Source organism: Anguilla rostrata, chromosome 2 (assembly GCF_018555375.3).
Source record: "Anguilla rostrata isolate EN2019 chromosome 2, ASM1855537v3, whole genome shotgun sequence".
Taxonomy (NCBI): domain Eukaryota; kingdom Metazoa; phylum Chordata; class Actinopteri; order Anguilliformes; family Anguillidae; genus Anguilla; species Anguilla rostrata.
The window spans coordinates 47,242,570-47,269,293 of NC_057934.1; the positions used below are offsets into that span (position 1 = coordinate 47,242,570).

Sequence of the window (26,724 nt, forward strand, 5' to 3'; positions counted from 1 at the left end):
GAGGAGCGGGTGGGGTGGGTGGGGGTTCAGGGGGGTGGCAGACCCTTAAGAATGGTGCCGCCGCTGCCAGTCACATTGCAAACCCGTTAATCTAGTGGCTGAATCACAGTGCAGGTGGTTACAATGTATGCAAATGAAAACATAGTGGGGGCAAGAGAAAGGGAGAGGAGCGGGAGAGCGGGAGTGGGGGGAGAGGAAGAGAGAGCTCTGCCGTGAGAAAGCTCTGCAGAGATGCCAGGATTTTAACGAATATTTATCACCCCTGCCTGCCTCCTATGAACCTGCCTGACTTGGAACAGTGCCAGCTTCATTTGAATGCACTCCTTTGTTAATGACTAAATCAGAGCGGCTGTGTGCTGGTCCTGGGCTGTGGCCGGACACACACTGCTGGCTCCTGACACACACACCCCACACACACACTTGCGCACACACACACACACACGCACACACACACGCCCACGCACACGCACACACACACGCATGCACATGCACGCGTATATATACACACACACACACAGAACATGAACACACACACAGACAAACACAGACGCACAGACACAGACATACACACACAGACCCCCCCCCCCACACACACACAACCCCCACCCTACCCCCCCACACACACACACACACACACACTCAAGCACAACGGGTCCCTGCAAGCCATCATAGCCGGTCCTCCATTCCGCTCCTAATCCAGCAGCTTGACGCAGGAGACAGACGCATCCTCCATTGTGTCTGTGCTGAGAGAGAACAGTGGCACCACCGCTCTCTTCAGCATGCGCCTCAAACAACCTCCAGCATTTCCCACCATTTCACTTTCAAATAACCCTGCAGTGACTCTTCCCTCATATTCTTTTCAGCCTTGCCCTTGAAAGAAAAGAGAATTTACATTATTCCACGTGAAAAATGGACTTGGTAATCATGGAATTTGATCAACTTCATCAATGACCATTCCATACAAAATGCACACAAGAGAGGAGGGTGAAATCTGAAGACGTGTTTGCTGCTGTTTTTCGGCGCGCTGTGTAGTTTGCCTTTGTTGCCGTGGTAGCTGCAGCTCTGGCACTGCCTTGTGATAACTGTGCCTCACTCTCAATTAGCCCTGGAGAAGAGACAGGTTCACAGGCAGCCTTGCTCCAATCACTGAACTGCTAATTGCTTGCATTAGCAGACAAATATAATTTGGGGCTTACTGGGAAAATAAAGCCTATGAAAGCCCTCCCAATAGTCCCAGAGCCCCCCTTTGCGTGCACAGAGATGCACACACACAGACCCACAGGCCCACACACACATATACAAACACACATAGGCAATCACACACACACACACACGCACCGGGACACATACATAAACACACACACTCACACATACACTCCATATACACTCACACAGGCACATATACAAACACATGCTCACTCTTTCACCCAAACGCTTATACAAACACACACACGTACACGTGCACACACACACACACACTCACCCATACGCTTATATGAACATACACATGTACACGTGCACACACACTCACCCATATGCTTATACGAACACACACACACACTCTTTCTCTCTCTCTTTCTCTCTCTCTCTCTGACACACAGATCCAACACACACACACACATCGCACACACCACTCACCCATAGCTTATAGAACATACACATTCCCGCACACACACACTCTTTCTCTCTCTCTTTCTCTCTCTCTGAGACACACAGATCCAGACACACACACACACATACGCACACACACACACACTCACCCATACGCTTATATGAACATACACATGTACACGTGCACACACACTCTTTCTCTCTCTCTCTCTCTGAGACACACAGACCCAGACACACACACACACACACACACGCTCACACACACTCTTTCTCTCTCTCTCTCTGGGACACACAGACCCAGACACAAACAGGCGCTCTCAGGCGCACACACACACACATGCACACACTCACCCATACGCTTATACAAACACACACACACTTTCACACACACTCTTTCTCTCTCTCTCTCTCTCTGAGACACACAGACCCAGACACACACACACACACACACACGCTCACACACACTCTTTCTCTCTCTCTCTCTCTCTGGGACACACAGACCCAGACACACACACACACTCTTTCTCTCTCTCTCTGAGACACACAGACCCAGACACACACACACACTCTTTCTCTCTCTCTCTGAGACACACAGACCCAGACACAAACACACACACACACATGCATACACTCACCCATATGCTTATATACACACTCTCTCTCTCTCCCTCTCTCTCTCTCTCTCTCTCTCTCTCTCTCTGAGACACACAGACCCAGACACACACACACACACTCACTCACACAGGCGCTCTCAGGCGCACACACACTCACGCGGCGGAGCTCATTGATATTCCGCGCACAGCGCTGGTCACAGGGGGGCCAGCCAGCAGTGATGAGAGGCGAGATGGAACACACAACTCTGCTCTCCTCAGGCGGCACTGCGGCGGGAAGCGCAGCCCACAGCTCGCGCCGCAGCAGCAGGCACACACACACAATGCTGCTGCGTGCAACGCTGCTGCGCCACGCCATCCGCATGCACGATCCCACCCACCCACAGTCACCAGAACATTTCTCCAACGCATACACCGCCACTCGGTGTACTTAATTTACCCTGTTCTGTTCTAGCAGAACTCAGTAGGAGTGCATTCTACTTGGTAGTTGAAAATAAAACAGACAATTAAATTTTGAGAAACAGAGAAATAAAAAAATCACATCATGGATGTTGCCTTCTAGACCCATTTCGACAGTTTAAAATAACAAATGATAACTGTATATTGACGTGTTTTTTTGTCTGTAGCACTGTGAGCAGTCAGTCTACCAGGCAGTGGCATAATTCCCTGAAGCCTGTACATCCACAAACTGAACACTAGAAGTCGCCAAAAAAGGCATTTACAAGTCCTACAATCCTACAGTCTTGCGAAGAACTGTGCCAAAGCTGTCAGAACAAATTGCACAGTTCAAACATTATTAGAATGTCAAAAATTTGTTTCCTTCAATAAAAAATAATGTTGCTATGTAAACAAAGAGCTACATACATGAAATTGTGCACTTTCAACCTTTTTTGCCTCCGGAAAACATCTATTGCCATTCTCACATAATCCCAAATTTATTCCCCTGTAATAGTTATGTTTACAATTGAGTCATCGTAAACTGAAAACTGTCAAGGTGGAGACTCCTGAACATCTAACAACTAACATTTTGTAAGTTTCCAGATTCCAAGCAGCTCATAGGAAGACTCAACAAATGGACCCAGTATTTTGCCGAATTTGCAAAATATAGCTCAGATATCACATAATAACTAGCAATCTGAGGGTCTACATGCAAAATCTGCAGAGATAATGGAGGCACCAGTGTCTCCCTCTCATTCACGTGTATGAGCCGATGAGCACAAGGAAACCATCCCACGTAACAATCCACGTAAACCCGGGCATACTGGTCAATGGCATTGGCATTTAACTACATGTAAATATAATATCACTGAATATATTTCAATAGCTACATTTTTAGGGAAATAGTTTTAAATGCATTACCAACACTAAAACTGTAAAAATAATCCATTTAGAATTTTTGGATATTGGAGAAAACTATAACAAGATAGAAATGAAAGCAACATCAAACATGTTCTTATGCAAAATACACCATAAGACCCGGGAAGGTGAACTCAGTTCTGTTTTGAAGTAATGACTGTGCCAGGGCCCGACATGATATAAACTTACATAAGAACTACACACCTTCATATTATATAAACATAGATATTCATGTCAGCTGACAAAGCAGGTCATGAGTTGTGCAATGCCACATCCACATCACAAGAGGCATCGTGATATTCTGACCTGGTACGTACAGTAATAGTGACATGCACACTATAACATGCTGGCATGAATTTGTATGAAACTTATGTATGAAAGAGAATGTGAAAATTGGTTGTCTGTTGGAACCTTGTTGGTATGCTGTTGTTGTTTACATTTTTTAATCAACGACAAAATTGCAGGTTGTAGAAGTACCAGAGATAGTTCTAATGGGAGCACACAAACCCAGGGTTGGGGAAGGACATCCACGTTTTCAACCACAGGAAGCCAGTCCAGGCAAAGGTTTTCTATTCGATTGATAATGATGCACTGTACAGAGCAGGCCAGTCATAGCCTGAGGACGGAGACTGCTAGTGACCTCAGGCCCTGTATCTGCTGCTCTGCAGTCCGTCTCTGCTGCTCAACTTTCATAAGTGGCATTTCATTAGCCTCTCTGCTATTTGGTAATTCCGCATGCGTTACAATGTCTGTAAATTAGTTTATGGAGGATGTAGATTACATGCCTCACACTCCGCAGTCTGCTTCATATGATGGGAGGTTCTAATTATGTTACAGCTCACCCAGTTTTCATTGTAACTCAATCCAAAAACATTGCATTAAATGTACATGGGTACAGAGAACAAGACATTTTGAACACAGGAGGAATATGTATGCATGTGTGTGTGTTTGGTTGTGTTGAGGGGAGCGATGCTGAAAGAGAAAATGAAAGTGTGAATATGCATGCTTGTATAATTGTGGTATGTGTATATGGAAGTGTGCATACATATGCAGACATGCATGTCTAAGATTGTATGCACATTTGATCGTAGGACCCTTTTTTTGCCCATTTGCAATTTCCAGTTGAGTAGAATCCAGACAGTGGTAAAACAGTAAGCATGAGTGATGAGGTCTATTTGTAATTGTCCCATTAGCATTTTGTCTTCTTCACATGCCTGTGAAAAATGTCAGCAGGCTGTTCCATCTGTGCCAAAAGCAGCATGGTACCTGGAGTAGATGTTGTTTTCAACAGGACACCAGTAAAAGCAGGTTCCACAGCAGAGTCAAAACAGGCCAATGAAATCCCTGCTGTACAGTGGACCCCACACAACCATGAACACACCTGCCTACCTGTGCACTTTCAGAGTCCGCCCTGCCAGTCACATGTTCTGGTGAAGAGCAGGAGCTCCTGTTCATAATCTGCAGAGAGAGAGAGAGAGAGAGAGAGACGCTACTGTAAGAGCAGAGCAGAGCAGAGCAGAGCGGGACTTCAGCATTACCACACAACACATGACATCACTGCCAGGGACACCTGCAAGGGCCCAGGGAGGAAGAGAAGTGTTTGTTTGGGCTGGAGGTCAAACAGGCTGTCCTCTGTTGAAAATGGGAACCGAGGATTGCAGGGCTGCCAATTACTCAGGCAAGGTGAGGGATGGTCCCTGAGGAGCGGCCATGACCGAGACAACGAGACAGCCATGTCCCCAAGTTGTTCATTACAGCGGAGGACACACACAGAGACTGTGTCAGAGCAGGGAGCAAGGAGAATGGTGTGTGTGTGTGTATGTGTGTGTGTGTGTGTGTGTGTACGTATACAGAATTTATGTGTGTGCATGTGTGTGTATTTGTATGTGAATATGTGATATGCATGTGGCGTGTGTACATGCATGCATGTGTGTCATTCTATGGTTGGGTGTGTGTGCATACATGCATGTGTTTACATTTGTGTGCATGTTTATGAGTACACGCTTGTGTTTTTGTGTGTTTATACATGTGTGTGTTAAAAAAGAAGGGCCACTGCACCTCAGACCAACTCACAAAACATATGGAAGATAGACGTTCTCTGATGTGGACTTTTAATTTACCTTACTAGGGAAACTTCAAACATACTAACCGTTAAGATCTAATTTCATTGGTACTATGTCTTTGTCAGGTCTGGCAGCACGTGTGTAGGTGTGTGTGTGTGCATGTGTGCGAGTGTGTGTCTGCTTGTGTAAGACTGTGTGCACATTTGTAAATGTGCGGCACTAGTTCAGCTGTTAAACAGAGAGTCACATAGAGCAAACACAGCAGTGTGCCTTACAGAACCTTCTATTTTCCGCTGAAGTAGCCAGAGTTGAATTTACTCAGATAATCCATTAATCAGATGAAATATTTATGCATCTCTGAACATGACGGCTCTGTTTTGTGTGTGTGTGTGTGCACGTGTGTGGAGTATTAAGGAGAAGTGGTACTCACAGGCTGAGCACTTTGTGGGGACAGAATTCTTTCTTCTCACTGTCTGGGCATTAGATTGCTATTCAGAGCACAAGGTCTAGATGGAGACAGAGCAGCAGTTAGTTTGCTTTATAGAGACACATTTTACCATCTGTGGTGCAGGTGGTGGGATACAGAACAGCTTCTCAGTCTGAGACACCCAGAAAACTACTAATCACATGGCACTCATTAGGTACAGTCATGTTTCACGGGCTATGTGTATTACTGAATAACCAAAAGGACTATCTACCATAGTCCTGGAATCAAATGCTTTCTAGCACCATTAGCCAAAAGAACAGCATTATTTGTCACATATTTTCTTTGCTTATAATAATAACACAAGAATTTATACCATATTTTCCTATTACATTTCAAAGTATTTGATGTTATACAATTAATTTTAAAAGGAAAAATTAAAAAATAGGTTAACAGACAAGGTGTACATTTGTGTATGAGTAATTGTCAAGGTCAATTTAAGGTCACTGAAGAAACCTAACTGATTGCCATTAAAATCTGGCATCATCTCCCAACAACGATGCTTACAGAAAATGTTTGTATTAGTCTAAGTCACACATAGTCACCACCCTGGATCAGATCTACCATGAAATCATGTAAAAGCCTAGCACATGGTAGCAGGCACACTATTTTAGAATATTAATTAGTTTGCACATCCTAATCTCCAATGTATTCAGATACTCTCAAGTACAATGTATTTGAACAGTGCTAAAGGTGAGTAGATATATAGAAATCACAAAGGGATTATTGTTATTGCCGTAAATTAAAAGACATAATCTGGCAACCAGGCATGTCCAGGCTTCTCCAAAGCAAAGCTCATACAAAAATCACCTGTGACAAGTGGCCTTCTGAAAGCAAAGCAAAGCATAAGATCCCATGCTGTTATAGGCAGTGAGGCAGTTATGCTCCCTTGGGGCTCTGTTTTCCAGAGGCGGTGTCAAATGGCCCATGGGCACACTATGTGGGCACACTGAATGTTGGTATTTTCATGACCAGAGGTGAGGAGCACACAGCTCATAGCCCAGGATACAGGTGAAAAATGGGCTGGATTATGCTGAACATTATTATCAGTGGGTGTGTTGCAGCTGGATTCATGCAGCCAGACCTCTCTCCATTCCCTTTAAAAGCTACGCACTTTGTGCAGGGTGTGTTGTCAATTTCCATAGTTTACCGCTGCAGTGGAAGATGAGAATAATGATATACTAATCAGACGTTTTTCCCAAGACGTTCTTTTGCGGGAGGTGCAGAGTAGGGCTGTCACTTTTTTCAAAAATTGAGTTCGAACTAATCTCATAAATAATAGAAAATAGTTTGAATTTCCATCAGAATTTCAATGAATAATTGCTTAGATGTTTTTTTATAAGCCAGTTTTAATTTCCCATTACACCTGTAGCTAAATAGCTTAAACACGCTACGCTATAACAAAAAAATAAAAACAACAATATCTTCAAGTTCTATTAAAACAAAATAAAACCAGGAAAGACCATGCCAGTGATCCAATTCACAACAGTAAAATGACTTGGTATGAACTGATGCTCAAGCAGAAAAAAAAAATTGTGCATGATTCCATCATTAATTCACAATGGCATGGCTTAATTAAACTAAACTGAGCTATTTCCTTTAGAAGGGTAAGCCTTTCAGGAGGGTAGCTGCTGCTAGTATATACTGCAGGCAACTTTCTCCTAGGTTATTATTTTGTCTTCACAGATGTTGACCCACATATGAACTTTATTTTTAGGCCACCTAACAATATACCCTCCAGACAAAACAATAACATGGCTCGTTGTTCATCGGTCTCTTTGATATGGAACTCCAGCAGATGATGCCAAATTAGTTTGGGAGGAGATAACTAATGCAGTTAATGTATGTTGCTTGCATATACAGTACTGGCACAAATTATGGAAACAATGTTCAGTTAAGTTTTTCTGTTGTTGTTTCTAGGAGCCATTTTCATCCGTGAAATTTATTCAAAACAGTTATCATCTTGGCCACGATTGGTAATGACGTTCAGTGATCATCAGTAATTTGAAATAAATTATACAAATCAAAAAACATCTTTCTTTGCATTAATATGATCATTTTATGTAGAAAAATACTCAACAAAGAATACATGCTCAAGCAAGACTGTAAAATTTCTAACAGTAAGATACATTAGACTGCTCAGTTATGTTGGTATGAACTAGGCTAATACTTACAGGAAGGTGTAAGGATTATTACACGTTAAACACGAAGGGTAATTCTTTCTTCATTTTTGTTTTATGATGATATTACATTTATTATATATTACAGTTATTATGCCAAAAAGAGAAATTGTTGTGAAATACTACATTAATCTTCAAACTTTGTTTATAAATGCAGTCTATCCATAATTTGTGCCAGTACTGGAGCTATAATTTAAACTACAGTCACTTAATTTAAATGAAGATTTTTCAGGTTGTGTTTATGGTTATTCTTCTCGTTACAGATGGTTGTAAAACAAAAATTTAAATGCATTACCACAGGGACCACACTGTTGTATAAAAACAGTCACAAACAATTAAAATCAGGAATAAATGCATGAATAAAAATTATAAAAAAAGAAAAAAGACAATGAACAATAAATGCAAAGTGTGCACTTTTCCTGCTAGTGGGAAAAAGTCAAATTGTACAGCAAATGATCCATGAAAATGGATGAAATTATAAATAATCCATGAAACCCACTGATTGGCTTTTGAATAGCCTATGATCATGCCTGGACCGCAATGGAAAGCCCTGAAATTAGCTGTTGACCCTACTATGGACTGCGACTTGCACCGTAGACGTGGTTTGAGCAGATGGGAAGTGAGACTGACACCAGAATTGCAATGAGTTGCACTAAAATTGCAGTGCGTTGCTCATTCTTGCCTGATACAACCTCAGCAGCAGCTCTCTTCTATGGGGTATTATTGTCTCAATAAGAAATAAATTAAACTGATCCACAAATAAATGTAGGAACTGATCCACAAATAAATGCAGCCAATTCACAAATATGTGCAACTGATCCACAAATAAATGCAGCAGATTCACAAATAAATGCTGGTGATCCACAAAAAATGCAGCTGATTCACAGATAAATGCAACCGATTCACGAATAAATGTAGCTGATCCACAAATAGCCTAAATGCAGCTGGTTTGTGCATCGCCCATGGCTTGCTTTTATTTCTGGATTTTTGAGACAATCTGAGCAGCAGGGTTTATTAAAAACACAAATAGGTTTCTTTTTCACAAATAGTCCAGCCAATCAGATTTTAAGACATCCTTCTGCTAATGCCCACATTACGCCGAGCAAACACAGCACATGTACAGTTCAGAATTGTATTGTGGAACGACAAGACAACTGCTCGGTTGAGAAGATTGATGTAATGCCTATGTCTTTGATCAACAAATGAAGCATTCATGAACCAAAGTGAAACCACATCATCTTATATTTTTACTATCCTATTAGTTTTGTAGAAGGGCTGACGAAAAACACCAAAACATATTCTCAACATGGCTGCCAGTAAAGACTTGCAACCCAACTTATTTTTAACTAGTTAGCTTTCTTACTGTAGGCCCTGCACAGTAATTTACAAGCATAATAGGCAGAGCTTGTGTCACTATAGTGCAGAAGGCAACAATAGGTAGAAAACCACAGCTTTGCAAACACTAACGTTAGCTAGTTAACTGCTGCTGGCTAAGTATGTAAGCAATATGTTATTTGCGGTACTTCATTGTGGGACGTAACTCCAGCTAGGATTGTATTCAATAATTGTGCTAATTAGCACACTAACTAGTTAGTTAACTAGTTAAATATAAGAAGTTGTGACGAGCAAATAACGGCAGGGTGGTCTGAAAGAGGAATGCTAAGCAGAGACAGTAGGTTTCTAAGCAGAAAAGAATCAGAGGAACATGTTGTCACTTGTCAATGCTGACAGCATCATTTACAAATGTTATTAAATTATCATTATTCAGCTTTTATCAGTTTTCTTCACTTGCGCTTCCCAGTTAAGATTAATTTTCATGCAGCATCTATGCCCACTCTTCCACAAAGCCTTGCAAGCTGACGCAGAGCCACCTCAAAATTACATTTAATTACCAAACCCTGTAATTTAGACAAATTAAGCACCCACTTAGAAATACAACATTTATTGAAGATGCCCTAATTGCAGTGGCCAAACAGAGTAAAATGAATTCCTTTTTTGAATTACAGTCTGCATGCAGAATAAACCCTGCATTAACTAGGAAAGGTGTCCTTGAAATTTCACAGATTTGCCAAGACCTGGTCTTGCTTAATGAGTGCATTCAATCTGTGCTTCATGGAGAAATACGTGTATAGCATAATAGTTCATAATTGTTAGTGATTTTTTAAATTTTGCCTTCAATATCCAATTTACACATAGTCATCAATAGCAATGTGGAATAGGAGGTAAATTAATAGGTTTTTGGATTGAAATCCAATTTTACATCTACTGAAAACCACTCATTCATTTTGGCATGGCAAATGTTGAAAATCTGCTTCAAGTTATATGCACAACCAAACTACTTTCTGTGTCCCAAAATGGTGGACTCGGGGAACAGGCACCAAGAAAGATAGAAAATTCTCTCATGTAGTTGCACATTTTACAGCTCTGAAGGACCAGACAATTGGATGTGTGCATTATTGGCTGCTGGCAGGACAGACATATGGAGCCATGTTGCTGTCATTTGGCCCAGTATCAACCATACGGTGCTGGGCCTGGGGAAGTGGGATAAAGCTGTTTACACACAGGCAGGTTAATTACCGCCATGGCCTTTGATCATGCGCACAACCCCTTTCTCCTCACTAGGGGAGCTGTTGAACACTGATAGATAGTGGTAACCAACCCTGTTCCGGGAGATCTACCATCCTGTAGGTTTTCATTTCAACCTTAACTTGGCACATCCTACTCTATTAATTAGCAGCTCAATAAGATCTCTAGCTGTTGAATTGGGTGTGCTTTCTTAGGGTTGGAATGAAAACCTACAGGAGAGTAGAAAACCAGGAGCAGGGTTGGTTACCACTGTTCTACAACATGTAGGCTGAAAGGGGCTCTCATCTCATTAACTAAGCAAAATTAGACCGTCTCATTATTTTTTTCCATGTTATCTCTCAAGTATACTGTCATTACATGTACTATTAACAAGTTTATGTACATCTGAAACTAGAGCAAACTACATTATATATTTACAAAATTGTGACTACATTGTCCAAGCTGTACTCTCAGCAAATTACTGGCAATACACAAAGAAAACCACATCATGGACTTTTTTCAATCTACGATGACACAAAAACAGACGAACAATCTCAAAAGACTGGGAAAATAACACCTTACTCCTCAAGAGAACCACCAGAAATATAGGCGGAATAAACAAACACACCAGAAGAAATAGCACAAGAAGCTTAGCAAGGTATGGCTTTGCAGCGAACAATATGCTCCCAGTCTCTATCGCCTCTCCTCACAATGGCCAATCTGCAGAGCCCAGGGCAGGCATTGTTTCAGCTGTGGTCTCAGCCTCCATGACTAGACACCGTTTGTGAGAACTCCTTCCTCAAGGAGACGAGCTTGGATATGTGCCAGCCGTTAAACAACAGAGGTTCTGGGTCTGAGCTGCGAAATCAGGAGCTCCTGTTAGGGAACCGCGGGATCCGAGCCTCGCTTTTGGCACCGGTACACTCGAGGGAAACCCGTCCGACGAGAGCATTTTTGGTTATCAGCTCAGCTGGGAGCAGAACAGATCCCTGGAAACCCTTTCGACACATTTGTGACACAAACACACACACACAAACAAGTAAAAAGGGAAAAAAGACTGATGTAAACAAAACAAATCAGCCCTCTCATTAAGATTGCTTTAGGAAACCCAAATAGCAGCAGCCACGGTTCCTCTCTACAAACCTCCCAGTCTAACTGTAACACCATCTGCCAGTGCCAAACACCCCGCCCCCCAAAAAAACAACCCGTGAAAAACACACAGAAACCAATGACTGCATGCTGGCTCTTTCTACTTCCACAGAACCTACAGTACTATGAAATGATCACATTTAAACACATTCAGACCAGCCATGTCTGTCTGAATAACCCACATTTCAGGAGAAAAACAAGATGACATATACACAACAAACGCATTTACGCACGTACAAGCCTGAGAAAGCGGAACTATCCAATGGCTATCCCTTCACCAATCAACAATCAGCAAGCATGACAAACAATTGTTTGCAGCTGTCATTAGCTGAAAACAAGGCAAATCTGCATATGCTTAATCTTAATTAGACGGACTTGGCACAGTGCCTCTGCGGCAGTACCAAGCAACGTTCTCACAAAAGGAGACGAAGCTCAGACTGGGAGGAAGACAAAACAAAGATTCTCCAGCAGGCTGCAAACGAAGGGTGACAAAAGGGTAAGGCAAAAAAGGGAGTAACACACTGACGAACAAATAAATAACACCAGTTAAGGGCAGAAACGATGCCAAGATTTCCTTACGGCGGTGTCCATTCCCACTGGCTCTCCCTTTGTGCCGCATCCCAGCCCCAGCAGCCTCCTCAGACAGCCGCCTGGGCCAGACGCAATGCCGCAGCACTGGAACTCACACACGTTACTGGCACAGGATTCTCTTTAATTCAACGCTGTCGTAGCTATTTGCAAAACAAAAAGGCATCCGACACTCACTAATCGCCTCTGATTTGCGTCTCTACCGTGCGGGCATTGATCGTCGTCTCATTTCCGTTCGGAAGGACGAAAGAGAACAAAAAAGGAGGGAAAAACTGGAATGAACGAACTGACAGTTTTGTCTTTTTTCCTTCTCAGATATTATTTTGTTTTTTGGGACCACGGTTCAGAAAGAAGGAACCTTTCAACTACACAAGGAAGCAGAGACAGATCACAGATTCTGCAATAAATTATGTGCAACCTGCATGCTGCAGAAGTGTTCACTGTTGCCCAGACAAGTCTGACGTCATTCAGACGCTGCAACTTCGCGAGGCGACATGCACCTTTCATTACAAGTTTGCTGTGGAAAAAACAACAACAACTGTAACCATAAGCAACGGCAGTCAAAAAATCTGGAGGGCGAAAATCAACGAGGAGAAAAATCACCCCACCCAAACCTTTGTCTTCAGACAGGTGAAGGTGGAGGATAGACAGCATGGGAAAGGCGCTAAGGCGAGGGAAGCTCGGCTTTCCCTGTTTGCCTGTTGCTCCCGGGCTGTCAAGGGGTACCCCTGACCCAACGAGACATGGCATGGTAACCAAAGAGAGCGGCGAACAAAACACCCAAACAAAAACAAAAAAGGAGCGACGGCAAAAGTGTTGGAAGCCTGCCACCCCTTCACCATCACGAGCCAACACTTGGACAGCCTTCAAGGACTAGCACAAGCTGCACAGCATCTGTACCCATTGGCATGCGGGCATGTTCGCCTTTTTTTCTCTCCCTCCTCTATTTCCCCCCCCCTCTCCCGCTCGGCTATAGCCCTAACTTGTGTAAACTGAACAACAATTACCCCCGAAACTAAAAGAGGCGTAAGCGGGGCGATTTTTCGCCGTGTTTCTCAGTAAGAGTGGAAGGGTGCGGGTTTCTCCTTACCTGGCATGTAGCAGAGAGGAATGCCAGAGTGGAACGAGTGGCGGCAGCCTTTAGCAGACCAGCACACTCAGCACACACAGGGAGAGAGGAACCAGACATGGCGGCAGGGGGAGATTGGAGGTGAATTAAAATGTCGGCGTTCAGACTGGGGTAAAGACAGCCCCCTCTCTGTTCGGACAAGTCTCCAACTGAAACGGCAAAGAGTCCGAAACTTCAGATCTGTACCAGCCCCAATCGCCGCTACCATCCACCCCTCCCATTAAAACTGGGCACAACCTTCACAGACTCAGCTTTATTTGAGCTTTTTGTTTCAATAAGCAGAACACAACGCTTTTTTTTTCTTCTTTTTTTTGAAGATTTGATTCATTCAAAAATATTTTTGTGTAATCACTTATCTGCCATTTGTACACATTTTCATTTTTTATATTCTTTTTTTCTGAAATATTATCAATTTGTGTTGGTGCAGTAGTATAAAATAACCATATTTATGCTTACAATGCCTACAACCGTACAATGCTTACATGTTAAAAAAAATTATTGCTGCAATATTCTGATGCTGACATAAAATCATTGCACTCAATTAATTTGGCTGGGCTGTCTGTTCATGTTGAAGTGGAGTAAACACCCTTTATCACGCTACAACTGCTACTCAAATTTGCAGAAATAAGGCAGGAACTTTCGTCCTAGTTTAAACCCAAAGCAAAACGAAAATCTCTAAAGCAAACAGCATGTTAAAAGTATTATTTTGATGAGGCTGCAGCTCATCAAAGACAAAGTAGCATTCGAAGGCATATGCCTGGGAGGGCTCTGCACACAGCAGAGAGCCCATGGCAATAAAAATCCATTCACGCCAAACAGTCAGTGCACTGTTAAATACCACTTAAATACTTCAGCACCTTCATATCAATGGCAGAAAGTAGCAACTGCAGCAACTATATCATCAAGTGATTAATACTGGAGAGTGAGCCCCTCAGTGCGAGGGTCTCTTCACAGACTGCTGAAAGGAACAATAAGGGGTTACAAAGCCATGAGTGAGTAATGTGTGGAGCCCGACATTGGTAATGGAAACGTCTAAACATGTGCAATTGTGTAATTAAACAGCAGCGGCATAAATTAACGAGACTGGGAACTACTCGCACAATGGCACAGAAAATGATGACAACCAAACAATAACACAGGACTGCTGGAATTTAATTAATTTGACGATTAGAAACAGCACTATTATTCTCAATTTGGTTGTTTTGTGATAAGCACGCTCCTTTGTAGGTGGTACACTCAACACTGAAGGATGATATTAGCCATGTCAACTATATTTTATATGACACATTTGCTAAATTAAAACATTAACTGGGAGTCTGGTTTAATGTAGTTATTGCCAGTGATTGTGCAATGTTTTACAGCTAATTTATTGGCATAAAAACCAATAAAACCACTTTGGTTCTATAAAATCCAATCAATAATTACAGTAAGTGTACGCTAGGCATAAAAATGCTCTTCCCATCCATGTGATCAACTCTATATACCGCAATCTGTTCTTGATTCCCTTTAATAAAAGCATTCTGATCTGTAAATCTGATACAATATTATTATCAGAGAAAACAGTTAATAATGTAAGGCAATGTGTGAAGGAGCGGCCCTTCACTAGCCTGTTAATTATTTAATTGATTGTATTTATTGTTTAATTGATTTAATTTAATTGTTTAATTGAATGTAATTTGTTAATTTGAGGCGATTGAAACCAGGTGCAATTGACTGGCTCAAGCTATTTAAGGACTGTCAGTAGGGGCAGAGGGGGAGGTGAGCCACAATGATCATTTGTACTGCTGGTGGTTTTAAAATAAATTATCTTGTTTTACGCTGTTGTTTTTAAGCCTTTTTACACAATGAAAAGAACATGATGCATGAATCAGTGATTCAAACCCATAATTTGGGAAAAGGTGATAAATGGTTGTTTCATTAACTTTGGAGGTTTTGTGAACAACACTAGCATAATATCAACTTCTGTACAAGCCTGAATGTGTGAGACTGCTTCTCTGTCAACTTTGTTTAATTGGGGTGACTTCCTGTGCATTTTCATCAGCACTAAGTACAACCGACATATTCTGGATATACAGTCACCTCCAAAATTATCTGGACCCTTGGGGGAAAAAAAGACTGTATAAAATAAACATAAATAACAAGCTATGTTTTATGATCATACATATGGGAAAACTACATATGTTCAATTTATTATCCAAAAATAGAGGTGTCAAAATTATTGAAATCCCTTTTTCAGTGCTTACGCACCCTCTGCAAGGATGATACAACTCTGTTGTCTGCTATAATGATTTTTATGAGATTTGTGGGGGATATCTTTGACCATTCCTACAAACAGAATCTTTCAGGAACCTTCAAAGCCTCAATTCTATAAAAACAATTAATACTCTAAAATCTAAATACAAACTTTTTATCCAGTTTAAATTTTGAGACTGAGGTGGCCATTACAAAACAGTAATTTTGGAGTACTTTTCAGCCAAATGTTTCTTGGCTGATTTTGAGGTATGCTTTGAATCAGTATTTTGCTGAAAGATGCATTTCTGGAAAGGGAAAATTATGACAAATGATAGCTTTTTTGCTGAAACAAATTAATTATGTTATTATATGATGTTCATAAGATGTGACCTGCATTATATCATCTAGCTTATTACACATCTAAATAAGACACAATGACATATTCTATTAAAATGAATTCCTGTAATTCCGAATGTCGGAGTCTTACTATGTACCCAGCAGGAAAGAGATGAGATCTCCAGTAGTTCTCAGGCTGCTGACCAGCTGTTCCTACAATTCAGCAGCTTTCCAAGGGAATCTTTCTTGACAGGAACTCAGCTGGGAGGCCATGCAGATGCAATGCACCAGCCGTGCATCGAAACCAACAAGAAAAAACAACATAAAAGTGAGTTGAAGTTCCACCTGCACCATCAGTCATATCTGATACTGAGTCAACACAATGGGACATGAAAAAAGTGTTTTGCCTTGAACCACATTTGTGTTATATCTGCAACACCCCTTAATGTCCCCAAAGTTACAGGGAGCTTGTATTAGTACATGTGGATGAAACCAAGAACATATCTTAAAATTAAAACTTAGCTGCAAACAGCCACCTCTGCACATCGGCTACAAGTCCTAGCATTGGTGCAGACAGGCTCTCCTGCAGAGCGTGGAACCATCAGAAATGAAAAACATCACACTTAGAGTGATTACTGTTTATGACACACGGAACGGGAGGGTAAGAAGGTAGATAGCGGTCTAATCCTTAGAAAGGAATACAACCATTTTTATGGCAGAATGCAATTTGTCATAAATGGAAATTAAATCAAGCACGATTAATACAATTAGGGCATTATACAAGTGGAAGACCAAGTAACAGATATCTCACGCACCTCTGTGTCCTATTTTACTGTAACAAGTATGCGTTAACATCATACTTAAAAACATTTTAAATACATTATTTATGTGGTTTATCAAGGAATAAACGGTAAACCTGCTTCATTCAGATTAGCAATGGAACCCACGTTGGTTAAAGGAAGTTATCCAAGGGTAGGATTGAAATGAAATGATAAATGATATGGGGGGATTAAGAGGAACATATTTATAACAATTTTATTAATACAGCAGAACGGACCAACATGTACGTATTTCCAATTTTCCTAAAATTGGTAGGCTTAATCTGAACCTCAACCGCAATGTCAATATTCTATTTAGCTACAAAATAAATGTGAATTAAGTTATTATAACATTTACATTTTTAAAAACATAAATTCTATCGATGACTTCACAATTAAAGACAGACAGAAATGCTTAATTAAACAATACACGATCACAAAACGAGTGCGTGTCTTGCGTGCAAGTACACTGCCATCTGCAGGGAATAATCGCTATCGTCTGCAATATTCCTCTCGTGGTAGTTTCAGAGAGAGACACTGCATCAGGCATGCGGAACTCCCGGCTTGGAGGGCTGATCTGCGTGCTGGTTTTTGTTCCAACCAGTTACCTAAGTTTTAGTTTTCTGGCAGCTAAACTACGCTGGTTCGCTGCAGTATTTGAACACAGTGAAAACTTTAGGATAGGCCACACTTGCAGTGTGCGACTATAGCTGGTGCCTATGCAAATGTCAGATCAAACCATGATTGAGCTAATTGATTAATTAAGAGCAGAAATCGGCACAGAATCCTGAAACGGATCGGCCCTTGTTGCTTGTCCTGCAACATAAATCAGAACATGATTCTAACATTCCCTTTAACTCCCCTTTCGCCAATCGGTGTGATCGTGTGTTCCCTATCTTTTAAGGTTGGACATGCACGCCTATTTAGCTTGATTGAAGTCGGCTTCAGTTAGTGAGATCACGTGAACCCAATTAGGTGTGAGAGCATGACCGATTTGCAGTTGGCTAAACCTGGAATTGGCAACCATTTTCGTGAAATATCCGTCACATTTCTCACGCCATGCTTCCAATTATTAAACCCATACAGTCTGCGTGCGCCACATGATATAGCCTAGCCTATAATCTGTTGTTTAACACCTGCAACGGATAACGCATATAGTGCAATATGCAATCCTTAAACACAATAAAGTATAAATTATTTTTAAGTTTTTCAGAGTTCAAAATATCATTAGCAAAATGCCTTTCCTTCTCCATCCTACGCATGCCTTTTGACTGCACTTGCATTACATTCATTGAGCAGTCACGCTTACCCATGGCTTGCAAGTGCCTACACTTGATATATAGGCTGCAAGAGCAATGATACTGGCCTGTTATGCCAAACAATAATCCCAGGCTAGAGAGTGTACATGAAACTTAATTTAAAGACTGATGCAAATGAATCGAAATACTAATCCTGAATAGGTTTACATATTGCATCCATAACATGTAGGCATGCAGAAAACGGAAAGTGTGTCGACAACCGATTTCGGTAGACAACAAATTACACGGCACCGAGAGTAGGCTATTTGGTTGATGTAGTTAGAAGTAAATATTAGGCCTACACCATGGTCATGGAGAAGTGCACCGAATCTTCAATTGTTAGCACAAGATTGGCATAGGGTACCAAAATGTTATAAGACATTTCTTGCCTAGTTTTACTTTTTTCGTATAATTTATTTCAGTCACATCTAATTCTATCTCCTATTGTTCATAGAAAGCTCATATTCCAACTTTACCTTGGAAAGTGCTGTTTGGCTGTGGTATCCCTCCTGCAATGCTTGCACCAAAACAAGTCCGTTCCTCTGTCTTTGAAAACTCGTATTGTTTTTGCAATAGTAAAGTAATGCTTCTACACTACTTTGGCTCCATCTACAATTTACTGTAGGCCTGCTAGCGTCCATTCGTTATGGCTCGTTTGGCGCCAGGCAGACGGACGTCACGAGCCCAACACAATCGCATTTGACTGACAACGTAAAAAAACTGATTATTCTCACTCACAAAGCATATGATATGATTCTTTAATTTACAAATCCCATAATGCAAAAAATGTCAGTCGACCAAATTATTTATATCAATGCCAAGTTGCAGCTAAACTTTCACTAAAGCCAACTTCGTGCCGAGGATTTCCTATAGGCTATTTATGTAACAGAAGAAGATGAAGTAGCCTAGAATAAAAAGATAAAGAAGAAACAAAATAATCAATTTGTGACTGTGAAGATTTATTTGAATCTGGGACATGCATAGAACGGTCGTGGGCAGAGATTTGATTGCAAATTGTGCGCACGCCGAAATCCAGGTCAATGTTGAGATTTAGAAACCTTGAAATTGTCTGAAATGTGGGTACCTCTATATGCAAGATCCAGACCATGGATACGACCTATTAATTGTGGCTGTTCAGCAGCATTATGGGCATGAGACACGTTTTCCTGATCTCTCAGCTGTCATGATACTGTATTTGAAGAGCACAAAGTGCCACTGGAATATGTGAATATGGGCAAAATCCCAACAAAAATACCTTTAATACCTACATGCCAGTAATGTAGGTTGTGTCAACATCCATAAACACAGTACAATAATAAAAATGCAGCTCCTGAAACAGGCTAACATTCACATTTTAAAAAAGCGAATTCCTTTACAGTTGTGAAATATTAACGAATTGTAGAAATGACTATGAGAACCTAATGGTGGAAAACCTCTCGTACAGATCTGTGAGGGTTTTTTGGGTCCAGACAGATTTCCTTCCACATGTCTATGGCTGTAAAGTTGTAGCAACCTGTGCATGCTGTACTTCCACCTGCATTCTCTCCATAGCACCCAACTTGTGCTGCAAAAGCATGGGCAGCGTGGGGGACATGGGGGTCCCGACGGAACCTTATTAGCGGTGCAATAATGTGCTGACATGGAAGTGTCACGCACATGTAGAACCATGGACCGTCTCTGCAATGCCCCTATCCCTCATGCCACCCGGCCTTGCCCCTCTGTTACTTCAAAGTTCAGAGTTTCAGTCCTCATTAGCGAGTGGAGCAGCAGGACTACAAAGTGCTGCAACACCAAGACCAGAGTCAGTGTATCTATTGTAATTCAGAAGTTTCTCTGATATCCATGAAAGATCTCTATGAGTATAGGCTACTCCATGGTTAATCCCCAGCTGATCATGTTAGAAAGCACGACATCAGCTGCAGATCTGAAGGGCTATACATGCAAGAAACACACTCATGATGAACACAACCCACAAAATAATTTTTTTTTAATCACATCTGAAAAATTGTTTTATATGATGCCTTTCAAATTTTTATCATGCTGCATTCAATTATCTATTTTGTTTATTTCCATTTTGCAATGTGTGTTTTATACAAAATTTATATACTGAAACTGAATTATTGCTGGGTTGTTCTTTTTTATTTTTATCATCTTGCTGGCACTTTTTAAACTTTTTCCCCATTTAGATTTTTAAAAATTTGACGATTCCATTCATTGAGATAAAAATGTGTCATCTTTTGTTTGCTTTGATGAAATTTCTTGTTTTATTCTGACATACTAAGCTTGTTTATCATGCATTTCATTTTCACGCATTTGACATGGACTCATGCCACACTTGTAGTTTCTACCAGATTTTAATCTAAATTTTGTGAATGAAAGTGACACTGAACCAAATCTTTCATATCTATGTTTCCATTTGCTACAACACTCCCCTGTCCTGTAATTGAGCTTGATTTGCAAGAAGAGCTTGCAAGCGTACTTGTAATAAATTACATTCTTTCCAAATCCCCAACTCCACCAGTAAAATTAATATTTGGCCCCATTCTGACAAATCTGATCTTTTGTCAACCCTGTGTTTTGAATGATAATATTTCAATTTACACACTATTCTTGGTGAACACTGCATATAACAAAATGTTTGGATCTCAAGATAATGAACAAGTTGCTAAACTTGTGTAAATATTCTGCTGTATAAATTAACTGTGCATATGCATTCTAAAAGTATTTAGGCTCTATAAAGATGACTTGCAGCATGAATATAATACAGGATAACAGCAAGATATAAAAAAACTAAAGAGCTCAGATGATAGCAGACTGTAAGGGATTATAGGTAAGTGGTCAAACAAGTTGCATGTGCTTTTTTATGAACAGAGTTTTGTGATACTAAACACAATCTACATGTTGCAACTGAAATAAGGTCATAAAACCCATTCCACATATTTAACACAACAAACTATTTGTAAAAAAAAAAAAGCTATATTTCATATAAAAAAGATGGGGAAAATGTTCACAGAATTTCAACTGTTTAATTCACCATTCATCTATTCTGCCCATCGATGTTTCACCTGTCTACCCCCCTCCCACCCACTCATCTTTTCAGGTGCGTCGTTTAAGAGTGACGTCACGCCAAATGAAAGATTTGCGTTAACACGAACTGTCCTGAATTCCAAGATGGCGTTGCCCTGAGCTGAGGTGGGTTCTGCTCCTTTCGGTGTCTCTATGTGCATGCTGAAGATATATGTGTGTATCACGTTGTGGTGGTGTTCATTCACGTAAATAACTGAACTGTATTTGCCGCCGGGTGCATATAAAATTATTAGTACCGTTATGCTGAGTAAAAAGAGGAAATACGTGAACTGATATCAGATGCCTGCGAATGATCCACTTGCAAACGCAGTATTTTTCCGATGGTTGGCACGCGCAACGCTGTCTCCTCCTCCAAGATGTGCGCGTGCATATGAGCATCACTCAGACACTGGAAACTTGGACCAAACTTAAGCACATCCTCCCTCATTCACCCTGTCGCACTATCTTTGGCAGCTAATACAATTCCATCCGTGAGAAATGTTGCTTATTTGGTTGTGATGCAAAGAATTCCAAAAAATAACTACTAAGCAAAACTGGTGGTACTTTCTGATTCAGTATGATTTGTTGACATGACAGGCTTCTTTGCCATGTTTATTCAACGATCATGAATGTCATTAAACATTTAATGAATTGTCAAATGAAGTTCTGAGAGGCAGGACTGATTAAATATTATTCAGGTAAGGATGGAGATACTTTTTGGCATGATTTGCACTGTTTGCCATATCTCCCTCTAATGCAACAGCGGCGAGGTATGGGTGAGAGCGAGCCTGATGTCGTATGTGCCCAAGTGTGCGAGCACCTCAGCAGGCAAGAGTACCACCTGGCTCTTTGTTGCTGTGATGAGGTACTGGCCGTGCCACCTAGTCCCACCACCTCCTCCACCGGAACCACCACCTTGCCTGAAGACCACTGTGTCCATGTGCTGGCACTGCTGTGCCGAGTCTCTGCCCATGTTCAGTTGGTAATACGCTGCCCGTTTTACCAACCCTTACTCACTCATCTCATATATTCAAGATTGTTATAGTTTGATTAGTATTTTTCCATTTTTGAAATTTCATTTAGTGACACAGCATTTTTAAAAATAATTTTTTCCGTTGTAGAAAAAATTCACAGCAGCTGAAGAGGACAGCAAAAATGGTACGGAGAGATTGCGTTTCAAATCAGTATTGCTTGGGTGAACGTGGTACTGGAATTTATTGCTTTTCATGCAAAGCTCTTTATATGAAGTTCACATATTTCGGGAGAAATGCACGTTTCTTCCTTGCAGACTGGTTATTGCAACCCTTAGTTTCAATGTTATATGCACTAACAACCTATTCATGCATCTGAATAACAAAATCTAAAGAGTATATCCTGTATAGACTGTTTATTGCGGGATGAACTTGTATACAATTTTCACACTGCATGGGATTGTATAAGAACTGTATCTCTGTTCTTCCCCTTTGTACAGTAATGTGCCTGCAGGAGTTGCTGGGAGACGGGACTCTGAAAGATCTGCTGGTCAGTATGTTACTGGATGGCAGGCTAACAGAGATTTGCCAGGCTTTGTTCAACTGTGACAGTGAAGAATGGAAGGTAATTATGTAAATCAATGAGATGGATGAAATTGTGAACATTCAGGTTTTGATTTCAGTGTCTCTGGATACATACAGTAAATGTGCCCTCTTTCTGTGATGATGCAATTTGTCTGTAAGTAAATTTAATAATACTTCTTAGGCTCCAAGTGACTCACCACTTGCAATAGAATGTGCTGGAATTAGTTTACTTACTCAAGACTTTTTCATTTGTCACAGGAGAATGAAGGTAACATGAAGTATTTCAGGCAATTGATGCTACTTTTGACAGAATCACAGGTAAGCATGCAACCTTGTCATTTCTAAGGCAAAATACTGTCAGATCTCAAGTAGTAATGTTGCATGTCAAGTGTTTTGCAAGTGCTTCGATAAAGATGACTATAAGTAATTCAGAGAGGTTTCTTAAGTCTTAAGTCCTTTTCATTTTCTTTCCCTGTAAATTAGCTTAATGTAAATTTTGTGGTTAAGATTTTCTAATGTATATATTTGATGCTTATGGAAGTTTCAAGTACCCTAGGGTTTCTTATAAACTGGGATCATTTATAAATTTGAGTTTGCAGTCATGGTTATGGAATATGGAAAAACTAATTGAATATTAAGTCATTCCTTCATTTAGTCAGTCGGTCTGTTAGATAGCAAACATTATTGTATGATGAAATACCTGATGCATATTTTGTCTTGTACTATTTATATCTGTGTGTTTGTTTTTGTTGAGGTGCGATTTCACAACCATGACTTCCACCTTGAATAAATGGAGCAATCAGTATGTCGATAAACATAATCACAGATTGAAATGCATATTTATTTATTCTGGGAGGAGTCCTTTAATAATGATCTTGGGACATATTTTTAAGGAACGCTGAAGGCCCAGTTTACGTTCAGCCAGCTGTCATTGGCGGCGCTGTCCTGGGCCCGGCATAGAAACGTGCTTCTTTTATAACCGTGCCATCCTGATGCCTTTTCTCTGTGCTCTATTGATCAGCCTGAGCATGACCTAGCAGCTCTGGAGCCAGTTACTTATTTAGAAATCTCCTCCAGGTGTCCAGTAGTGCTGCTAGAGTTTCGGAAGAGGATGGCAGGGAAGGTTTGTGGCTTGTTTTTCCCTCCCCACCCTTCCCCACTCCTGGCTGCTTTCTGGCTGTAGTGTAGTGGGAGCGGTGCTTCTCTTGTGGCTGAAGGATGACTGACACAGTGGGGCTGTTCACTTGTTGCCTTGTGTACCGTTTGAAAACGTGTTGCAACCGCGTGAGTTTGGCAGAGCTTGTCGCCCCTTCAGACCTGGCACTCCAGCCCTGGCCAGGCCTCCCTTGTTACTCGCTTTGCACACCTTTCTCCTCTCAGGGATTCTGGTGGAGCGACGCTGGAAGCACAGAGCCCCTCCCCGAGGTGTACTGGGAATCGATGAGTATACCTTATGTCTCAGGTGCACATTCCAGTAGTGATGCTGAGCTTCTGTCAACCTAATAGCAGACACAGGACAACAGTATTGGAGCTAAGTATGTACAACTGCATTCTAAATGGCATAGAATTGTTTTTCATTAAAAAAAAAAGAATATATGTATTTTTAGATTAGCGCACACACCTTTCTTTGATGTATTAAACATTACCATTTTTTTAACAGGAAATGGAAATATGCTTAGTCACTGTAGTTTTCTCGAAGGCGGCTGTAGTTCTGAAGGCGCTGTGAAATGGCTGCGTTTCGGCTGCTGAGCCGTTTGACTCCGTGTCCCAGGTTCCTTCACGGCGGCGAGTGCCCGCTGGGCGAGCTGTGCGTCTCGGCCCACTCCCACGGCGAGCTGCTGGAGTGGCGGCAGAGGCTGCTGTTCGGTCGGCTGCAGGGCCAGCGAGCTCGCCGCGCCCGCGATCCCGCGGACAGCTACGGCGAGAGCCTGGTGGAGAAGTGGATGAGGAATCCGCTCCCGCACACTGTGGTCAGGTCCCTCCCCTCTGCTCGGTGGCAACCGTCCATCTTAGGAATGTTAGCGGCCCTTGTTCTTTCTGCTGTAGGCCGTGTTTCTGTGGGGCGTGACACGGTTTGCTGTGCGCAGGTGAGCTCCAGCATGCTGGGGGTGACTGTGGACTGCGTGCCGGACCTCCACCAGGCTATTCGCCAGAAGCACTGCTCTGTCAGCTGGACCCTGCGGCTGGACTGCAACGTGAGCACCGCGCGCTTCTGTTAGGCAGGAAAAACTTACCCCACGCAAGTACGCGAACGCAAACGATAACGCCAGGCCGACGCACAGCAAACGCACGTCCCGGGTGTGCATACTCATCATGCGTTGTTATGTCCATGCTGAGGTAATAAACCTGAGTCCTCAAGGGGGTGGTGCAGTACAGTTGTGAAAGCAAGCTGAAAACAAGCAGAAATCCTGTTGTTACCTGCTATAGCGCCCCTCGCTGTAATGCTTGAAACTGCAGCTCGCGTTTGCGTTGCATTAAGAATTTCAGGTGACGCATTTCAGAACGCAACAACGCATGAACCTGACTTTGCGTAGCTTGAAGCATCTGCGATCGCATACTTAAACGGGGTATGTTTCCGGCCATAGACCTGAACCCCGCACGTTAGTTCAAGTGAAGTGTGAAAAGCAAAGTGCTTTGAGCCAATGCTGTCTGCCTGTCTGTCTGTCTGTCTTTCCCTCTGCGCAGCCCCCTCGGCCGCTGCGTCGCGTGGCCCTGCTCAGCGAGCTGCACCGCGCCCTGTTCCGCATCGCGGGCGTGGCCGTCGGCGGCTCCGACGGCAGCCCGCAGCCCCGCCCTCCGAGCCAGCCGCAGCAGGAGTGGAGCTGCGACGGCGGTGGGCGGGGCCCAGCGGCGGAGCGCGTGTACCAGGTGACCCTGCTCCTCACCGCGCACGCCTTCGGCAGCTTCCAGCAGACCGTGGTGTTTGACTTCGGCTCAGAGCCCGTGCTGCTCCAGACGGTCTCGGCCGAGTTGGCCCCGCCCACAGGTAGCCTTTCTCTTTCATCTCACACTTTAGGCCCATTGCATTGCACCTCTGAGTAATATTGATACAGGAAATTAAAGTATTGTTAATAAAGGAAACAAGCAAAGTTCACACTTAATATCACAGTAACTGATATCTTCATTTGCATTTCTGATGAAGAACTTGAACAAATTGACATGTATTTCATGTTTGTAAAATGAAGAATAAAACGATTCAATTTTTGTGAGTGTTTTCAGATTTATACCTTGTAGTAAAATGTGAACTACCTGGAATCATCTATAAAACTTACATCCAGGAAGTTGTTTGTAATTTAATTTGAGAGTAGTCTGCGGTGAGCTGTGGCAGTGTAGAAGGCCGGTGTAATGGCGGCAGCAGTCTGTGGTGCTGGATGTCTCTCCTCTCAGACCTGGCGCTGGAGCCGCAGCCCCGGGGCGCGGTGTCGTCGGTGCGCTGGGACTCCGGCTGCAAGCAGGTGACTGTGGTGGGCTTCCTGCCCCGAGACGAGGCCCCGCTGGACCAGTCCCTGCTGCAGGCCTACCAGATCCCCGCCGCCGCCGACCAGCTCTTCACCCGCTCGGTCCTGGACCGGAGCCTCACCCCCAACAACTACCGCTCCCGCCTCCACGACCTGCTCTACATCGAGGAGAACGCGCAGTACATGGAGCTCAGCAGGTCTCGCGCCCGTCCCTAACGTGGCCC

At 42.3% G+C, this 26,724-nt stretch overlaps 2 protein-coding genes across 13 annotated transcripts in view; one reads left to right on the plus strand and one right to left on the minus strand.

The window, feature by feature from the left end:
- Window positions 1–19,047, minus strand: part of LOC135248245 (trinucleotide repeat-containing gene 6A protein-like) — a 101,419-nt gene extending 82,372 nt beyond the window's left edge. For 2 of the 8 annotated variants that reach the window (XM_064322638.1, XM_064322627.1), the window contains exons 1-4: window positions 18,897–19,046; window positions 16,463–16,565; window positions 6,072–6,147; window positions 4,968–5,036 (exon numbers count right to left, since the gene is read on the minus strand). In XM_064322638.1, the coding sequence (XP_064178708.1) occupies window positions 4,968–5,033 (66 nt within the window). In that variant the 5' untranslated portion in view covers window positions 5,034–5,036; window positions 6,072–6,147; window positions 16,463–16,565; window positions 18,897–19,046. Of the gene's footprint in view, window positions 1–4,967; window positions 5,037–6,071; window positions 6,148–13,697; window positions 13,717–16,462; window positions 16,619–18,896 lie in introns of those variants that run through there. The other 6 variants (XM_064322639.1, XM_064322632.1, XM_064322631.1 and 3 more) reach the window with 5 other exon arrangements.
- Window positions 19,048–21,493: 2,446 nt separating this feature from the next.
- Window positions 21,494–26,724, plus strand: part of LOC135248250 (probable helicase with zinc finger domain) — a 35,731-nt gene continuing 30,500 nt past the window's right edge. For all 5 annotated transcript variants that reach the window (XM_064322648.1, XM_064322649.1, XM_064322651.1 and 2 more), the window contains exons 1-11: window positions 21,494–21,612; window positions 22,250–22,468; window positions 22,608–22,644; window positions 22,958–23,082; window positions 23,301–23,360; window positions 24,120–24,165; window positions 24,423–24,504; window positions 24,814–25,012; window positions 25,130–25,237; window positions 25,728–26,028; window positions 26,430–26,697. In XM_064322648.1, the coding sequence (XP_064178718.1) occupies window positions 22,259–22,468; window positions 22,608–22,644; window positions 22,958–23,082; window positions 23,301–23,360; window positions 24,120–24,165; window positions 24,423–24,504; window positions 24,814–25,012; window positions 25,130–25,237; window positions 25,728–26,028; window positions 26,430–26,697 (1,436 nt within the window). In that variant the 5' untranslated portion in view covers window positions 21,494–21,612; window positions 22,250–22,258. The remainder of the gene's footprint in view (window positions 21,613–22,249; window positions 22,469–22,607; window positions 22,645–22,957; window positions 23,083–23,300; window positions 23,361–24,119; window positions 24,166–24,422; window positions 24,505–24,813; window positions 25,013–25,129; window positions 25,238–25,727; window positions 26,029–26,429; window positions 26,698–26,724) is intronic.